At 61.0% G+C, this 14,065-nt stretch overlaps 2 protein-coding genes and 2 long non-coding RNA genes across 5 annotated transcripts; 2 read left to right on the top strand and 2 right to left on the bottom strand.

The window, feature by feature from the left end:
• The first annotated feature begins 7 nt into the window (after positions 1-7).
• On the top strand, positions 8-3,580 carry LOC116438694 (disks large homolog 4-like). The gene is made up of 6 exons (XM_032097692.1): positions 8-78; positions 225-326; positions 925-1,097; positions 1,698-1,807; positions 2,574-2,665; positions 3,381-3,580. The coding sequence occupies exons 1-6, from the start codon at positions 72-74 to the stop codon at positions 3,485-3,487; spliced, it is 591 nt and encodes a 196-aa protein (XP_031953583.1). The 5' UTR covers positions 8-71; the 3' UTR covers positions 3,488-3,580.
• Positions 596-903, bottom strand: LOC116438695. The gene is made up of 3 exons (XR_004237884.1): positions 784-903; positions 679-689; positions 596-636 (listed from the first exon to the last, which is right to left on the bottom strand). It is a non-coding gene; the product is annotated as an uncharacterized LOC116438695 (long non-coding RNA).
• Positions 3,581-4,497: 917 nt separating the features above from the next.
• Positions 4,498-8,888, bottom strand: MPDU1 (mannose-P-dolichol utilization defect 1). Of its 2 annotated transcripts, XM_032097689.1 has the most exons (7): positions 8,752-8,885; positions 8,352-8,417; positions 7,277-7,409; positions 6,430-6,515; positions 6,224-6,342; positions 5,598-5,708; positions 4,498-4,953 (listed from the first exon to the last, which is right to left on the bottom strand). In XM_032097689.1, the coding sequence occupies exons 1-7, from the start codon at positions 8,837-8,839 to the stop codon at positions 4,834-4,836; spliced, it is 723 nt and encodes a 240-aa protein (XP_031953580.1). In that variant the 5' UTR covers positions 8,840-8,885; the 3' UTR covers positions 4,498-4,833. The 2 variants fall into 2 exon arrangements, with proteins under 2 accessions (XP_031953580.1, XP_031953581.1); XM_032097690.1 differs by lacking the exon at positions 6,224-6,342 and having other exon boundaries at positions 8,752-8,888.
• Positions 8,889-11,676: 2,788 nt separating this feature from the next.
• On the top strand, positions 11,677-13,483 carry LOC116438693. The gene is made up of 2 exons (XR_004237883.1): positions 11,677-12,295; positions 12,513-13,483. It is a non-coding gene; the product is annotated as an uncharacterized LOC116438693 (long non-coding RNA).
• The last annotated feature ends 582 nt before the right edge of the window (positions 13,484-14,065 follow it).

Below are 14,065 nucleotides of genomic sequence, written 5' to 3'. Positions count from 1 at the left end.
CCCAACCAGCCCCAAATTTCTCCCCCCCAGGCCGCGAGGACGCCGTGCTGAGCTACGAGACGGTGACGCAGATGGAAGGTGAATCCCGGGAATTCCCCCACCCCCCGGGATTTGGGGATTCCCCCGCCCCGAGTTCATCCCGGGGGGGGCTCCCGAGCCCCCGGGAATTCGGGAATTTGGGGAATTTTGGGAATTTTGGGAATTCCGCCCCTCCCCCCCCCCAGTTCACTACGCGCGGCCGATCATCATCCTGGGCCCCACCAAGGACCGCGTCAACGACGACCTCCTGTCCGAGTTCCCCGAGAAGTTCGGCTCCTGCGTCCCCCGTGAGTCCCAGCGGGCACCTGCGGGCACCTGGGCACACCTGGGCACACCTGGGGGAGATTTGGGGCACACCTGGGCACACCTGGGGGCACCTGGGCGCACCTGGGAGTGATTTGGGACACACCTGGGCACATCTGGGGGAGATTTGGGGCACACCTGGGCACACCTGGGGGCACCTGGGGGCACCTGGGGGAGATTTGGGGCACACCTGGGCACACCTGGGGGCACCTGGGCACACCTGGGAGTGATTTGGGACACACCTGGGCACACCTGGGGGAGATTTGGGGCACACCTGGGCACATCTGGGGGCACCTGGGGGAGATTTGGGGCACACCTGGGGGCACCTGGGGATACCTGGGACACACCTGGGGGTAGCTGGGACACACCTGGGGGTAGCTGGGACACACCTGGGCACACCTGGGGGAGATTTGGGACACACCTGGGCACATCTGGGGGCACCTGGGACACCCCTGGGCACAGCTGGGCCCCATTTATCCCCCGTGTGAGGGACGCCGCCTGTCCCAGCTGTGCCCAGGAGTGCCCAGGTGTGCCCAGGTGTGCCCGCGGGCGCCCCGGGCGTGCCTCACCTGTGCCCCGCAGACACGACGCGGCCCAAGCGCGAGTACGAGGTGGACGGGCGCGATTACCACTTTGTGGCGTCGCGGGAGCGCATGGAGAAGGACATCCAGGGCCACAAGTTCATCGAGGCCGGGCAGTACAACAGCCACCTGTACGGCACCAGCGTGCAGTCCGTGCGCGAGGTGGCCGAGCAGGTGAGGGCACCGCACCGGGGGGCACCTGGGGGCACCTGGGGGCACCTGGGATACACCTGGGGGCACCTGGGACACAGCTGGGATACACCTGGGATACACCTGGGATACACCTGGGGGCACCTGGGGGCACCTGGGGGCAGCTGGGCACTGCTGGGGGCACCTGGGACACACCTGGGGGCACCTGGGATACACCTGGGCACCGCTGGGGGCACCTGGGGACAGCTGGGATATACCTGGGACACACCTGGGACACACCTGGGGGCACCTGGGATACACCTGGGCACCGCCGGGCACACCTGGGCACCACTGGGGGCACCTGGGATACACCTGGGGGCACCTGGGGATACCTGGGGTACTTAAGACACACCCAAGGCTCACCTGGGCACACCTGGGGCACGTTTAAGACACACCCGGGCACACCTGGGCACACCCGGGCACACCCGCAGGGGAAGCGCTGCATCCTGGGCGTGTCTGGGGACACCTGGGGGTACCTGTGCCACACCTGGGCGTGATCTGGGCATGTCCTGGGCACACCTGGGCACACCTGGGCACACGTGGGCACACCTGGGCACACCTGGGCACACGTGGGCACACCCGCAGGGCAAGCACTGCATCCTGGACGTGTCGGCCAACGCCGTGCGGCGGCTCCAGGCGGCCCAGCTGCACCCCATCGCCATCTTCATCCGCCCCAAGTCCCTGCAGAACGTCCTGTGAGTCACCTGCGCACACCTGGGCACAGCTGGGGGCACCTGGGGGTACCTGGGGGTGCCTGGGGGCATCTGGGGGTACCTGGGGGCATCTGGGGCACACCTGGGGGCTCCTGGGCACACCTGGGGGCACCTGGGCACAGCCCAGGATCCATTTTGAGTGGAATTCGAGGGGTTTTAGGGGCGCGGTTTGGCCCAGAGGGAAACTGAGGCAGGAGGGGATGTGGCCAGAGAGAGCACAGGGCTCATTTGCATAATGGGTGGGGCTTGAGCCGCTTGGTGGGCGTGGCTTTGTGATTGACAGATGCGCTCGGTGTGGGCGGGGCTTTGTGAATGACGTCACGGTGTGGGCGGGGCCTGGGAGGGGCTGTGGGCGTGGCTTGGGGTTGTGGCCAGGGCCTGGGTATTTGTGGGCGTGGCCCGGGGTTGGTGGGCGTGGCCCGGGGTTGGTGGGCGGGGCCTGGGTGTGGTGGGCGGGGCCCGGGAATTTGTGGGCGGGGCCCGGGGTTGGTGGGTGGGGCCCGGGGTGTTTGTAGGCGGGGCGTTTGTAGGCGGGGCCCGGGGTTGGTGGGCGTGGCCCGGTGTAATTGTGGGCGTGGCCCGGGTGGTTGTGGGCGTGGCCCGGGTGGTTGTGGGCGTGGCCTGGGGTTGTTTGTGGGTGTGGCCCGTGTGTTTGTGGGCGTGGCCCGGGGTGTTTGTGGGCGTGGCCCGGGGTTTGTGGGCGTGGCCCGGGGTTTGTGGGCGTGTCCCGAGCCGGCCCCGCCCCCAGGGAGATCTCCAAGCGCGTGAGCGAGGAGCAGGCGCGGAAAGCCTTCGACAGAGCCACCAAGCTGGAGCAGGAGTTCACCGAGTGCTTCTCAGGTGCGCGCCTCCAACGGCCCCAAACCCGCCCGAAACGGCCCCAAATCCGCCTGGGAACCCTCAAAAGCCCCCAGAATCTGCCTGGGAACCCTCAAAAACCCCCAGAACCCACCCCAAATCCATCCTGGGAACCCCCAAATCCACCTGGGAACCCTCAAAAACCGCCAGAATCCACCCCAAATCCACCTGGGAACCCCCAAATCCCCCCAAAAATCCACCTGGGAACCCTCAAAAACCCCCAGCATCCACCCCAAATCCCCCCAAATCCACCTGGGAACCCCGAAATCCCCCCAAATCCGACTGGGAACCCTCAAAAACCCCCAGAATCCACACTGGGAACCCCCAAATCCACCTGGGAACCCCCAAAATCCACCCTGGGAACCCCCAAATCCCCCCAGATCCACCTGGGAACCCCCAAAATCCAGCCCGGGAACCCCCAAATCTCCCCCAAATCCACCCTGGGACCCTCAAAAAAAAAAAAAACCCCAAATCCACCTGGGAATCTTCAAAACCCCCAAAATCCACCCTGGGAGCCACAAAATGCCCCGAAATCCCCCCTGGGACTCCCCAAATCCACCCCAAACCTCCCCTAGGAAGCCCAAAATTCGTCCTGGGAATGGCTGGTGGTGTCTGCCGACCCCAAAGCCCCCCAAAAATCCCCTGAAATGCCCCAAAATGCCCCGAAATCCCTAAAGCTCGGCTTTCCTTCCCGCAGCCATGGTGGAGGGCGACAGCTTCGAGGAGATTTACCACAAAGTCAAACGAGTCATCGAGGACCTTTCAGGACCTTTCATTTGGGTCCCCGCCCGCGAGAGGCTTTAGGGGAGCCCCAAAATCCCCCAAATCCGCCCCAAAATCCACCGGATCCCCTCAAACCCCCACCAGGACCTGCTGGGAAAAGGGGGGGGGGGAAAAACCTTCCTGGAATGGTGGGGGAGGGGTTTTTTTGGGGGTGGGGGGAGTTTCCCCTCCCCTCCCCTCCCCTCCCCCCCTGTGGTTTTTGGGGGTTTTTTGGGGTTTTTTTTTTTTTTGGGGGGCGGGGGAAACCCCCCCCCAAAATTTGGACTCTTTTTTTGTACATATTTAAGCTCTATATTTGTAACGCCCGGGGGGCCCCAAATCGGCCCCCCCTGGCCCCTAAAATTGGGGGGAGGGGGGGTCTGGGGGGTGAGGGGGGAGGGGTTTGGGGTCCTCCCCCCGGGCCCCTCCCCCCCCTCCCCCTCGGCGTGGGAAAAAAGGAGGGGAGGGGGGGAGGGGAGATGAGAGTATTTTGCATAGAAATTATGGAATTGTGGGAATAAAGCGATGGAGACGCCGGAGGTTCGGGATTGGGGGGGGTCGGGAGGGAAATTCGGGAGGATTTTGGAGGAGGGTCGGGCACGGGGACCCCCCCGGAGTTAAAATTTGGGGGATTTTTGAGGGAATTTTGGAGTTTGCAGGGAGTTGTTGTGGGGTCGAACGGGGATTTGGGAGCTCGGGGGGAACCGGGTGGGATTTCGGAGGTCCTGGAGGCGTCGCGGCTCACGGAGACCCCCCTGGGAGTCGGAATTTGGGGTAATTTTGGGAAGTTTTGGGGTCGGAAAAACGCGTGGGAACTTTGGACGGACGCGGCAGCCAATCAGAACCGACAGCGCTCAGTGGGGGGCGTGGCCAGCGCGTGTGTGAATGGCGGGCGGGAAATATGAATGGAGGGCGGGATTTATGAATGGAGGGCGGGGTTCATGAATGGAATGCGGGATTTTCCCACGCCACTGCCACCAAAGCGCCCCTCCCGCCCTAATTACCGTTAATTATGGGCTGTAATTAATTAATTAATTAATTAACGACCAGAAAAAAGGGGGGGGGAGCCCCCCCGGAATGGGGGGACCCCAATTTTATTGGGTGGGGGGGAGGGAGGGGCGCTCTGGCCACGCCCATTTCCCACCTGCGAGGGGGTTCCAGCCCCTCCCCCGCCTTGGTCCGAGGGGGAATTTTGGGGTCCCTGAGGTTTTGGGGGGTCCCGGGAAGGAGTTTGGGGGATCCCACAAAATTTGGGAACCCACCCCCCCCCAGGTGATTCCAGGTGAGATTTTGGGGGTCCCAGAGCGTGGGAACCACCCCAAGATCCTCATTTTAACCCCCAAAAATCCCGAATTTGGGGGAGTTTTGGGGCGCCGCGGTTTTTGGGGTCACTCCTTTTTGGGGTGGGGGTCCCGGGAGCCCCCCAGGAGCAGCACCTGGGCCAGCAGGACCCCGTTGCAGGTGGCCGAGGCCGCGAAGGTCGAGGCCAAAAGGAGATCCCCGGTTTCCTGTGGGGGAGATTTGGGGGATTTTGGGGGAAATTTGGGGGATTTTGGGGGTCCTGAGAGGTTTTAAAGGGAGTTTGAAGGGAGTTTTGGGGGTTTAGAGAGGATTTTGGGGGGGGTTAAAGAGAGATTTGGGCGGAATTTGGGCATTTTTGGGGTCCCGGAGGAATTTTGGGAATTATTTGAGGGGTCCCGAGAGAATTTGGGGGAAATTGGGGGGTCCTGAGGGGGTTTAAAGGGAATTTGGGGATTTCAGGGGTTTTGGGGATTTTGGGGGGGATTTGGGGGTTTTAGAGGGGGTTTTGAGGGGGATTTTGGTGTTTTAGGGGGATTTTGGGGGAGATTTTTGGGTTTTAGGGGGATTTGGGGGGAGATTCTGGGGTTTTAGGGGGGGTTTTGAGGGGGATTTTAGGGGGATTTGGGGGAGTTTCAGAATCCAGGATTTTTTGGGGGGGAGATTTTTGGGATTTTAGGGTTTTTTTGGGGGAGGGGGTCTCACCGTGAGGGGGGCGAATTTGGGGGTGAAATTTGAGTGGATTTTGAGGGGAAATTTGAGGGGTTTTGGGGGTTCTGGGTGAGTTTTAGGATCCGGGGTTTTTTTGGGGAGGTTCTTTGGGATTTGGGGGTTTTTTGGGGAGGGGTCTCACCGTGAGGGAGGTGAAGATTCGGGCCAGGGCCCCCCCGAAGAGGAGCCCCGTGGAGACCCCCGAGAGCTGCCCCGTGTGTCCCTGGCGGGCGTTGGTGACGATCTGCAGCAGCTGCGGGGGGAGGGGAGGGGGAAATTTTGGGGAGGGGGGGTCCCCGAAATGTTTGGAACCCCAAAAATCTTCCCCAAAAAGTCAGGGAGTTCTAAAATTCCCCGGGAAATGGGGGAAAAGCCTGAAACTGCCCCAAAAGAATCCTGAAATCCCAGGAGGATTGGGCGGGGTTTGGCAAAAAATGAGCTGGGAAACCCCAAATCCGCCCCAAAATCCCCTTTAACCCTTCCAGGACCCCCCAAATCCTCCCCAAAATCCCACCAGGACCCCCCCAAAATCCCCTTTAACCCTTCCAGGAACCCCCAAATCCTCCCCAAAATCCCTCAGGACCCCCCAAACCCCTCCAGAACCCCCCCAAATCCCCTTTACCTACCCCAGATTCTCCCCAAAGCACCCCCCGGACTCCCCAAAATCCCTTTTAACCCCCCAAAATCCCCTTTGAACCCTTACAGGACCTCCCCAAATCCCCACACGACCCCAAAAATCCCCCCCAGAATCTCCCCGAGCCCCCCCACCCTGCTGAGGATGATGATGGGCAGGTTCAGGGCCTGCAGGGCGGTGATGAAGCTCAGCGGGGTCAGGGGAGACACCAAAAGCCCCAAAAACGCCCCAAAACCGGCGACCAGCAACAGCCCTGGGGGGGGGAGGGGACAAGAGAGGCGTCAGGAGGTCCCAAAAAGTGCCCAAATCCCCGAAATTCCGCCCCAAAGTCGGCACCAACCTCGGCCCGTGCGGCCCCCGAAGTGCAGGATGAGGAAGAGGAGGGTGAGGGTCTGCAGGAGCAGGAACAGGGCCTCCCCCCAGGCGCTGTGGGGGCAACATTTGGGGGGTAACGGGGGGCTCGGGACCCCCAAAAATGGGTTTGGGAGGCCCAAAAAACCCCCCAGGAGCCCCAAAACGGCTGAAATTCCACGAGAAATGAAGCGGGAACGGCAGAAAACGCAGCAAAAACGCAGCTGGGAACCCCCAAATCCCCCTGAAACGTCCTCAAATCCCCCCAGAACATCCCCAAATCCCCTCCAGACCCCGAATCACCCCAAAACCCCCCGAAATCCCCCCAGAACGTCCCCAAATCCCCCCCAAAACCCCGAAACAGCCCAAATCCCCTCCACAGCCCCAAATCCCCCTGAAACGTCCCCAAATCCCCCCCAAAACGTCCCCAAATCCCCCCAAAACTTCCCCAAATCCCCTCCACAGCCCCGAATCCTCCCCAAATGTTCCCCAAATCTCTTCCTGATTCCCTCCAGACCCCAAATCCCCCCAAATGCTCCCCAAATCCCCCCAAAACCCCCCCAAATGTTCCCCAAATCCCCCCAAAACTTCCCCAAATCCCCTCCACAGCCCTGAATTCCCCCCAAAACCCCCCCAAAAGTTCCCCAAATCCCCCCAAAACTCCCCCCGATTCCCTCCAGACCCCAAATCCCCACAAACCTCCTCCCAAAACCACCCCAGACCCCTCCCAAACCCCCCCCAAAACCTCCCCAAATCCCCTCCAGACCCCCTAAATCCTCTCCCGAGCCCCTCAAATCCCTCCAAACCCCCCCAAAATTCCCGGTTTTCCCCCGAACCTGAAGGGGAAGCTCCTGGCGCAGCCGTAGCCCACGGAGCCGCCCAGGGCCAGCAGCTCCAGCAGCACCGAGGGGAGGCTGAGCCCCCCCCCGCTGCGGGACCCCCAAACCTTCAGCAGCTGCGGGACCTTCACTGGGTGGGGGGAGAGAAAAAGGGTCGGGGACCCCCAAAAACCTCAAAAAAAACCACCCCGAAATACCCCAAAACCACCCCAAAATGTACCTTCCCCCCCCCCCCCCCGGGACCCTCGAAGCTTCAGCAGCTGAGGGAGGGGGAGAAAAGGGGTAAAGGATCGCCAAAAACACCTCAAAACGCCCCTAAAACACCCCAAATCCCATTAAAATACCCCAAAACCACCCCAAAATGTACCTCCCCCCCCCCCCCGGGACCCCCAAACCTTCAGCAGCTGAGGGGGGGAGAGAACAAAAGGGGTAAAGGATCGCCAAAAACACCTCAAAACACCCCTAAAATACCCCCAAATCCCATTAAAATACCCCCAAAATCCCCTTAAAATACCCCAAACCCCTAAAAATACCCCAAAATTACCCCATAATCACCCCCCTCCCCGAGGACCCCCAAAGCTTCAGCAGCTGAGGGGGGGGGAGAGGAGAAAAGGGGTAAAGGATCGCCAAAAACACCTCAAAACACCCCTCAAACACCCCAAAATCCCATTAAAATACCCCCAAATCCCCTTAAAATGCCCCAAACGCCTTAAAATACCCCAAAATTACCCCTAAACCACCCCCCCCGAGGACCCCCAAAGCTTCAGCAGCTGAGGGGGGGAGCAAAGGGGTAAAGGATCGCAAAAACCCCCCGAGCCACCCAAAAATACCCCAAAATCCCCTTAAAATACCCCAAAATTACCCCTAAACCACCCCTCGCTGAGGACCCCAAAGCTGCAGCAGCTGTGGGGCCTTCACTGGATGGGCAAAAAGAGGTCAGAGACCCCCGAAACTCCACCCCAAAAAACCCCAAAATACCCCTAAAATCATCTGAGACCCCTCAGAGCCCCCAAATCCTCCCTGGGTCCCCTAAATCCCCTCAGAGCCCCCCAGAATCCCCCCGGGCCCTCACCCAGGACGGAGCCCGCCACGATCCCGTAGCCCAGAATTTTGCTCAGGAGGATTTTCAGACACGGAACTGCGGAGGGAGAACAAAGGGGAGGGAATGGGACCCCAAAAATTCCTCAAATTCCGCCCAAAATCCCTAAAAAACCCCCAAAATCACGATTCCCCCCCCCCCACCCCACACCCAAAACAAAGATGGCGGCGGCGTCGCCTCAGAGCAAAAGCAAAGATGGCGGCGCTTCCCTTCCCGCGCCCAAAACCAAGATGGCGGCGCCCGTCACAATTCCCGCCCGTAACCAACATGGCGGCCGCCCCCACAGCGCTTAGAGACACCTCAAAATCCCACTAAAACCGCCCCGAAAAGCCCCGAAAAGCCCCAGAATCGCCCCCCGAGGCCCCTCCGGCACCATCGAGGAGCTGCAGGCGCAGGAAGAATTGGTCGAAGCAGTGCTCGGGCAGCAGGAACGGGACGAGCCAAGGCCGGAGCGGCTCCATGGCGGCTCCCGCGCTGCGCGGAAAACGGCGGGAAACGCCCCTCGTGCGTCGTGATTGGTTGAGACGCCGAAAAGTCCCGCCTCCTCAAAGCCCATCCCGTAATCTGATTGGGTAAGAGCCGGTAGAACCCTGCCAATCAATATCTGCTCCGAGCTGCGATTAGTCAGTATTTTATTGCGCAACGCGATTGGCTGAGTGGGCGTAAAGCCCCGCCCCCCCGCGGGCGCGGCGAGCTGCGACTGGCCGGCTCTTTATTATTGCCGATAAAGTTTAAAGTCCCTCCGAATCCCACGGAAGTCCATCAAATTCACCCTAAAATCCCCCCAAACCCTCCCTTAAAGCCTCAAATGTAGGTCCCCACCACAAATGAAAACGCTCTTGAATGTTTCGACTTGGGGGGGGGGGGAATCCAGGAAGATCCGGGCCCCGAATTCGAGGGAATTTGTGAGATTTGGGGGATCCAAGACCAGATCTCGGGGCTTCAGGGGGTTTTAGGGCGTCTCTTGGGTGCTTCAGAGGGAGTCTGAGGTGCCACAGCGATTCTGTGCTGCTCAGCCCCTCCAAAACGAACCCTTGGGGGCCCAACACCCAAATTTTGGGGCTCGACAAAAAACCCAAAATCCGCTTTTCCGCCTTTTCCCTCTGCGCACGCGCAGAACCGGCGGGGGCGGGGCCGGCGCATGCGCGCTGCGCCTCCCTCCTCCCCTCCCTCCCCCAAGATGGCGCCGCCCATGGCGGCCGCCGCCGCTTCCCTCTCCCTCCTCCTCCTCCTCCTCCGCCGCCGCCGCCGCCGCCGCCGCCGCCGCCGCCGCCTCGCTCTCCTGCACCGCCTGCGCCTCCTCCTCCTCCGCCGCCGCCGCCTGGCCGCCCTCCGCCTCGCCTTCCTGCCGCCGCGCTCCTCCGCGCAGGCCCCGCCGTGGCGCCGCCGGGGCCGCGTGTGGAGCCGCTGCCGCAGCTCCGCGTTCTGGGCCACGGTGCGGGAGAAGGCGCTGGGAGGCCGCGAGTGGAGCGAGCGCTTCCGCCTGCGCCCGGACACCTTCGACGCGCTGGTGTCGCGACTGAGAGCGGCTATCGGGCGTCGCGACACCGCCATGCGCCGCGCGGTGCCGGCCGAGGTGCGCCTGGCGCTCACCCTGTGGCGCCTCGGCGCCGTCACCGAGTACCGGGCGCTCGAGGCCACCTTCGGCGTGTCCCGGAGCTCCGTCTGCAAAATCCTGCGCGACGTCTGCGGAGCCGTGGTGGGGATTTTGGGAGCCCCCGAGGAAGAGGAGGAGGAGGAGGAGGAGGAGGAGGATGGGGAGGAAGGGTTGGGCCTGAAGCTGCACCTGCCGAGGGATCCGGCGCGGAGCCGGAGCTGGGGCGGGGACTGGGGGGAGGATTTGGGGGCGAGATTCCAAATGCCGGCGGATTCCGGAGCGGGATTGCAAAACGCCACGGATCCCGGCTGGAGTTTCCCGATCCCGGCCGGTCCCGGCCCGGAATTCCGGGTTCCGGTGGATCTGGGTGGGGATGAGCGGATCCCGAGGAATTCCGGCTCGAAGTTCCAAGCGGCGGCAGATTCGGGGCCGGGTTCCCGAATCCCGGCGGATTCCAGGATGAAATCGCAGATCCCAATGGATTCCAGCTCGGAATTACAAAATCCGGCGGATTCCAGCTCAAAATCCCAAGTCCCGACGGGTTTGGGGTCGAAATCGCAAATCCCGGTGGGTTTGGAGGGGGAGGAGCGGATCCCGATGGATTCCGGCCCGAATTTCCTGATCCCGCCGGATTTCGGCTCCAAGTCCCAAATCCGGCTCCCGGAAAGTTCCAGGAGGAGCAGCAGGAAAAGCAAAATCCCGGCGGGAAACGCCCGGAAAACCCCAAAACCGCCAAATTCCGGCCGGGAAACTCCAGGAGACTCCGGACGACCCCGAATCCCGGTGGGAAATGAGGGGAATCCGCCAATTTCGGTGGAAGCACCTGGAAAGCCCCAGATCCTGAGGGGAAACCTGGGGAGGTCCCAAACCCTGCTGGAAAACGGGGGAAAAACCGAAATCCCGGCCGGAAATTCCGAAAGGTGCCAGATCCCAGCGGGAAGCTCGGGGGCGGCCCCGACCCTGCTGGGAAACGTGGGGAACCCCCAGATTCCCTTGGGGAACCCCCAAATTCCCTCGGGAAACTCCGCAAACCCTCCAATCCTGCCGGGAAACCGGGAGAACGCCCGGATTCCATCCGAAGACCCCGGAAGTGCCGAAACTCCCTCGGAGAACTCCAGAGCCCCCCAGGTCCCGTCGGGAAGCTCCGGAAACCCCCGGAGTCCTCCAGAAATCTCCAGGAGCCGCGGGATTCTGCGGGAGAGCTGCCGGAACCCCCCAATTCCGGCCGAGAGCGCCGCGATCTCCTCGGTTATCCCGGAGGCCGCGCGGATCCCGCCGCCATTCCCGCCGCAGTTCTTCCCGGACTCCTGGCCTCTCCCGCGCCTCGCCGGCGTCCTGGCGCGGTTGCGCATCCCGATCCGCGCGCCGCCCTCGGCTCCGCCCGGCGCCTATCGCGACAGGAGCGGCGGCGCGGCCGAGTCGCGACACGCGCTGACGCTGCAGGCCACGGTGGACGCGCGCGGCTGCCTCTGGAACGTGGAGTTCCAGGCGCCCGGCACGAAGCTCCGCGACTCCGCGCTCTTCCGCCGCCTCCAGCGCCGCTCCCGCGGGGCCGCCGCGGGCATCCCGCGCTATTTCCTGGGCACCGCGCGGGACCCGCTGCTGCCGTGGCTGCTGCGCCCGTTCGGGCCCGGCGAGGGCCGCGCCGAGGGCGGAGCGCTGGCGGCGGGCGAGGGCCGCTTCAACCGGGGCGCGGCGCTGGCGGCGCGGGGGGCGCGGGCGGCGCTGCGGCGGCTCCGGGGCCGCTGGCGCTGCCTGGGCGAGCGCAACGACACCGAGCTGCGCTTCCTGCCCACGCTGCTGCTCAGCTGCGTCCTCCTGCACAACCTGTGCCAGCGCCGCGGAGACCCCCTGCCCCCCGGGGATGGCACCGAATCCGGCCCCGAGAGCCCCGAGGGCGGCGGGAGCGGCCCCGACGAGGAGGAGGAGGAGGAGGAGGAGGAGGAAGAGGAGGAGGAGGAGGAGGAGGAGGAAGGCAGGAGGGTGAGGGCGGCCGTGGCGGCGGCGCTGGAGGGGTGAGAAGGCGGCGTCGAGGTGGGGTCGGGAGGGTCCAGGAGTGAAATTTGGGGGGGTTGGGAGTGAAGTTTTTGGGGGATTTGGGGGGTCCAGCAGGGAAATTTTGGTGATTTTTGGGGCTCCAGGAGCGAAATTTGGGGGGTCAGGAACAAAATTCGGGGGATTTGGGGGTTCAGGAGCGAAATTTGGGGGTTCGGGAGCGAAATTCGAGGAATTTTGGGGGTCCAGGAGCGAAATTCGGGGAGTCAGGAGTGAAAATTGGGGAATTTGGGTTTTCAGGAGTGAAATTTGGGTGATTTGGGGGGTCCAGCAGTGAAATTTTGGTGATTTTGGGGCTCCAGGAACAAAATTTGGGGGGGGTCTGGAGCAAAAATTGGGGAATTTGGGGGTCCAGGAGCAAAATTCGGGGGGTCGGGAGTGAAATTGGTGTGATTCGGGGGTCCTGGAGTGAAATTTGGGGACTTTGGGGGTCCAGGAGCGAAATTTGGGGGGTCAGAAGTGGAGTTCAGGGGATTTGGGAGTCCAGGAGCAAAATTCGGGGGGGTCAGGAATGAAATTTGGGGGATTTGGGGGTTCAGGAGCGAAATTTGGGGGTTCGGGAGGGAAATTCGAGGAATTTTGGGGGTCCAGGAGCGAAATTCGGGGAGTCAGGAGCGAAAATTGGGGAATTTGGGGTTTCAGGAGTGAAATTTGGGGGTCCAGGAGCAAAATTTGGGGGATTTTGGAGGTCGAGGAGCGAAATTTGGGGGATTTGGGGAGTTCAGGAGCGAAATTCGGGGGATTTTGGGGGTTCAGGAAATTCGGGGGGCTCAGTCCCAAATCTGGGGAGGGGTCGGGAGCAGATTTGGGGCTCCGGGTGCCGAATTTAGGAACTTTCAGGGCCTTGGAACCAAAATTTGGGGGCTTCAGAGGGTCCAGGAGCGAAATTTGGGGGGAATTTTGGGGTCTCAGGGGGTTTTTAACCCAATCCGGGGGGGCTCAGGACCCAAATTTGGGCTCTAAAAGCCCCAAATTCGCAGGAAATGGCCCCAAAATTCCCCCCTTTCCCCAGTTCCGAATAAATTCCGTGGAATTTGTCCCAAAATCGCTTTTATTCCAATAAATAAACGTTACAAAAGGGGGGCGGGGGAGGGGGGGGAGGGGCGGGTGTGAGACCCCCAAAAAGCGACGTTTATCCAAAAAAAAAATTCCCGAGAAGAATTCCCGAAAAAATGACCTAAAAAAAAGCGAATAAAGGGAAAAAAAGGGGGTGGGGGAGGGGCTTTTCCCCGTCCCCAAAAAGTGACTTTTACCCTAAAAAAGGGGAATGAAACGGAGGAAAAGGGGGTGGGGGAGGGGCGGGGTTGAACCCCCTCCCCCCCAAAATGTCCCAAAATTCATAAAAATTCCATCAAAAATGGGGGTGGGGGAGGGGCGGGTTTGGAGCCCTCCCGAAAGTGACGATTTTTGGGAATGAGACCCTAAAATTGACCTAAAAAAATTGGGAAGAAAATGGGGGAAAAAAAGGGGAGTGGGGGGAGGGGAGGGTGGGGATTGAAAAACCCCCAAAAATCTGGAGAAAAGACCCAAAAAAAGGCGAAAAAATGAGGAAAAAGGGGGGGATGGGAGTGGGGGAGGGGCAATAACGAAACCACCCCTGAAATTCATAAAAATGACCCGAAAAAAGCAGAAATTTGGGAAAAATGGGGGGAAAATTGGGAAAAGGGGAGTGGGGGGAGGGGCAGAGGTAAAACCACCCCTAAAATTCGTTAAAAACGCCCAAAAGTGACCCTAAAAAAGTGAGGGAAATGGGAAAAAACGGGGGAAATGGGGAAAAAAGGGGATGGGGAGAGGGGTTGAGAGAGGGGGGAGGGGCGGGGCCGAAACCACGCCCAAAACCTCTTAAAAAACCCAAAAAATGACCTAAAAAAAAGCCCAAAAATCGGGGGAAAAGGGGAAAATGATGAAAGGGGAAAATGTAAAAAAAAAAGGGGAAAAAAAGAAGGAAAAAAGGGGAAAAATGAAAAAATTATAAAAGGGAAAAAAATAGAAAAAAAAGGGGAAAAAAGGGAAAAAAACAACAGAAAAAAGGGAT

The sequence above is a fragment of the Corvus moneduloides genome, unplaced genomic scaffold, assembly GCF_009650955.1.
Source record: "Corvus moneduloides isolate bCorMon1 unplaced genomic scaffold, bCorMon1.pri scaffold_104_arrow_ctg1, whole genome shotgun sequence".
Classification (NCBI taxonomy): domain Eukaryota; kingdom Metazoa; phylum Chordata; class Aves; order Passeriformes; family Corvidae; genus Corvus; species Corvus moneduloides.
Note: the sequence above shows the minus strand (reverse complement) of the source record. Positions and strands in the feature narration are given on the sequence as shown.

Coding starts and splice junctions, on each gene's coding strand:
- LOC116438694 (XM_032097692.1), top strand. Junction 327..924: donor GTTCGGCTCCTGCGTCCCCC/GTGAGTCCCAGC, acceptor TGTGCCCCGCAG/ACACGACGCGGCCCAAGCGC. Junction 1,098..1,697: donor TGCGCGAGGTGGCCGAGCAG/GTGAGGGCACCG, acceptor GCACACCCGCAG/GGCAAGCACTGCATCCTGGA.
- MPDU1 (XM_032097689.1), bottom strand. CDS start 8,839: ATGGAGCCGCTCCGGCCTTGGCTCGTCCCGTTCCTGCTGCCCGAGCAC. Junction 6,516..7,276: donor GCCAGGAGCTTCCCCTTCAG/GTTCGGGGGAAA, acceptor TTGCCCCCACAG/CGCCTGGGGGGAGGCCCTGT. Junction 5,709..6,223: donor CCATCATCATCCTCAGCAGG/GTGGGGGGGCTC, acceptor CTCCCCCCGCAG/CTGCTGCAGATCGTCACCAA.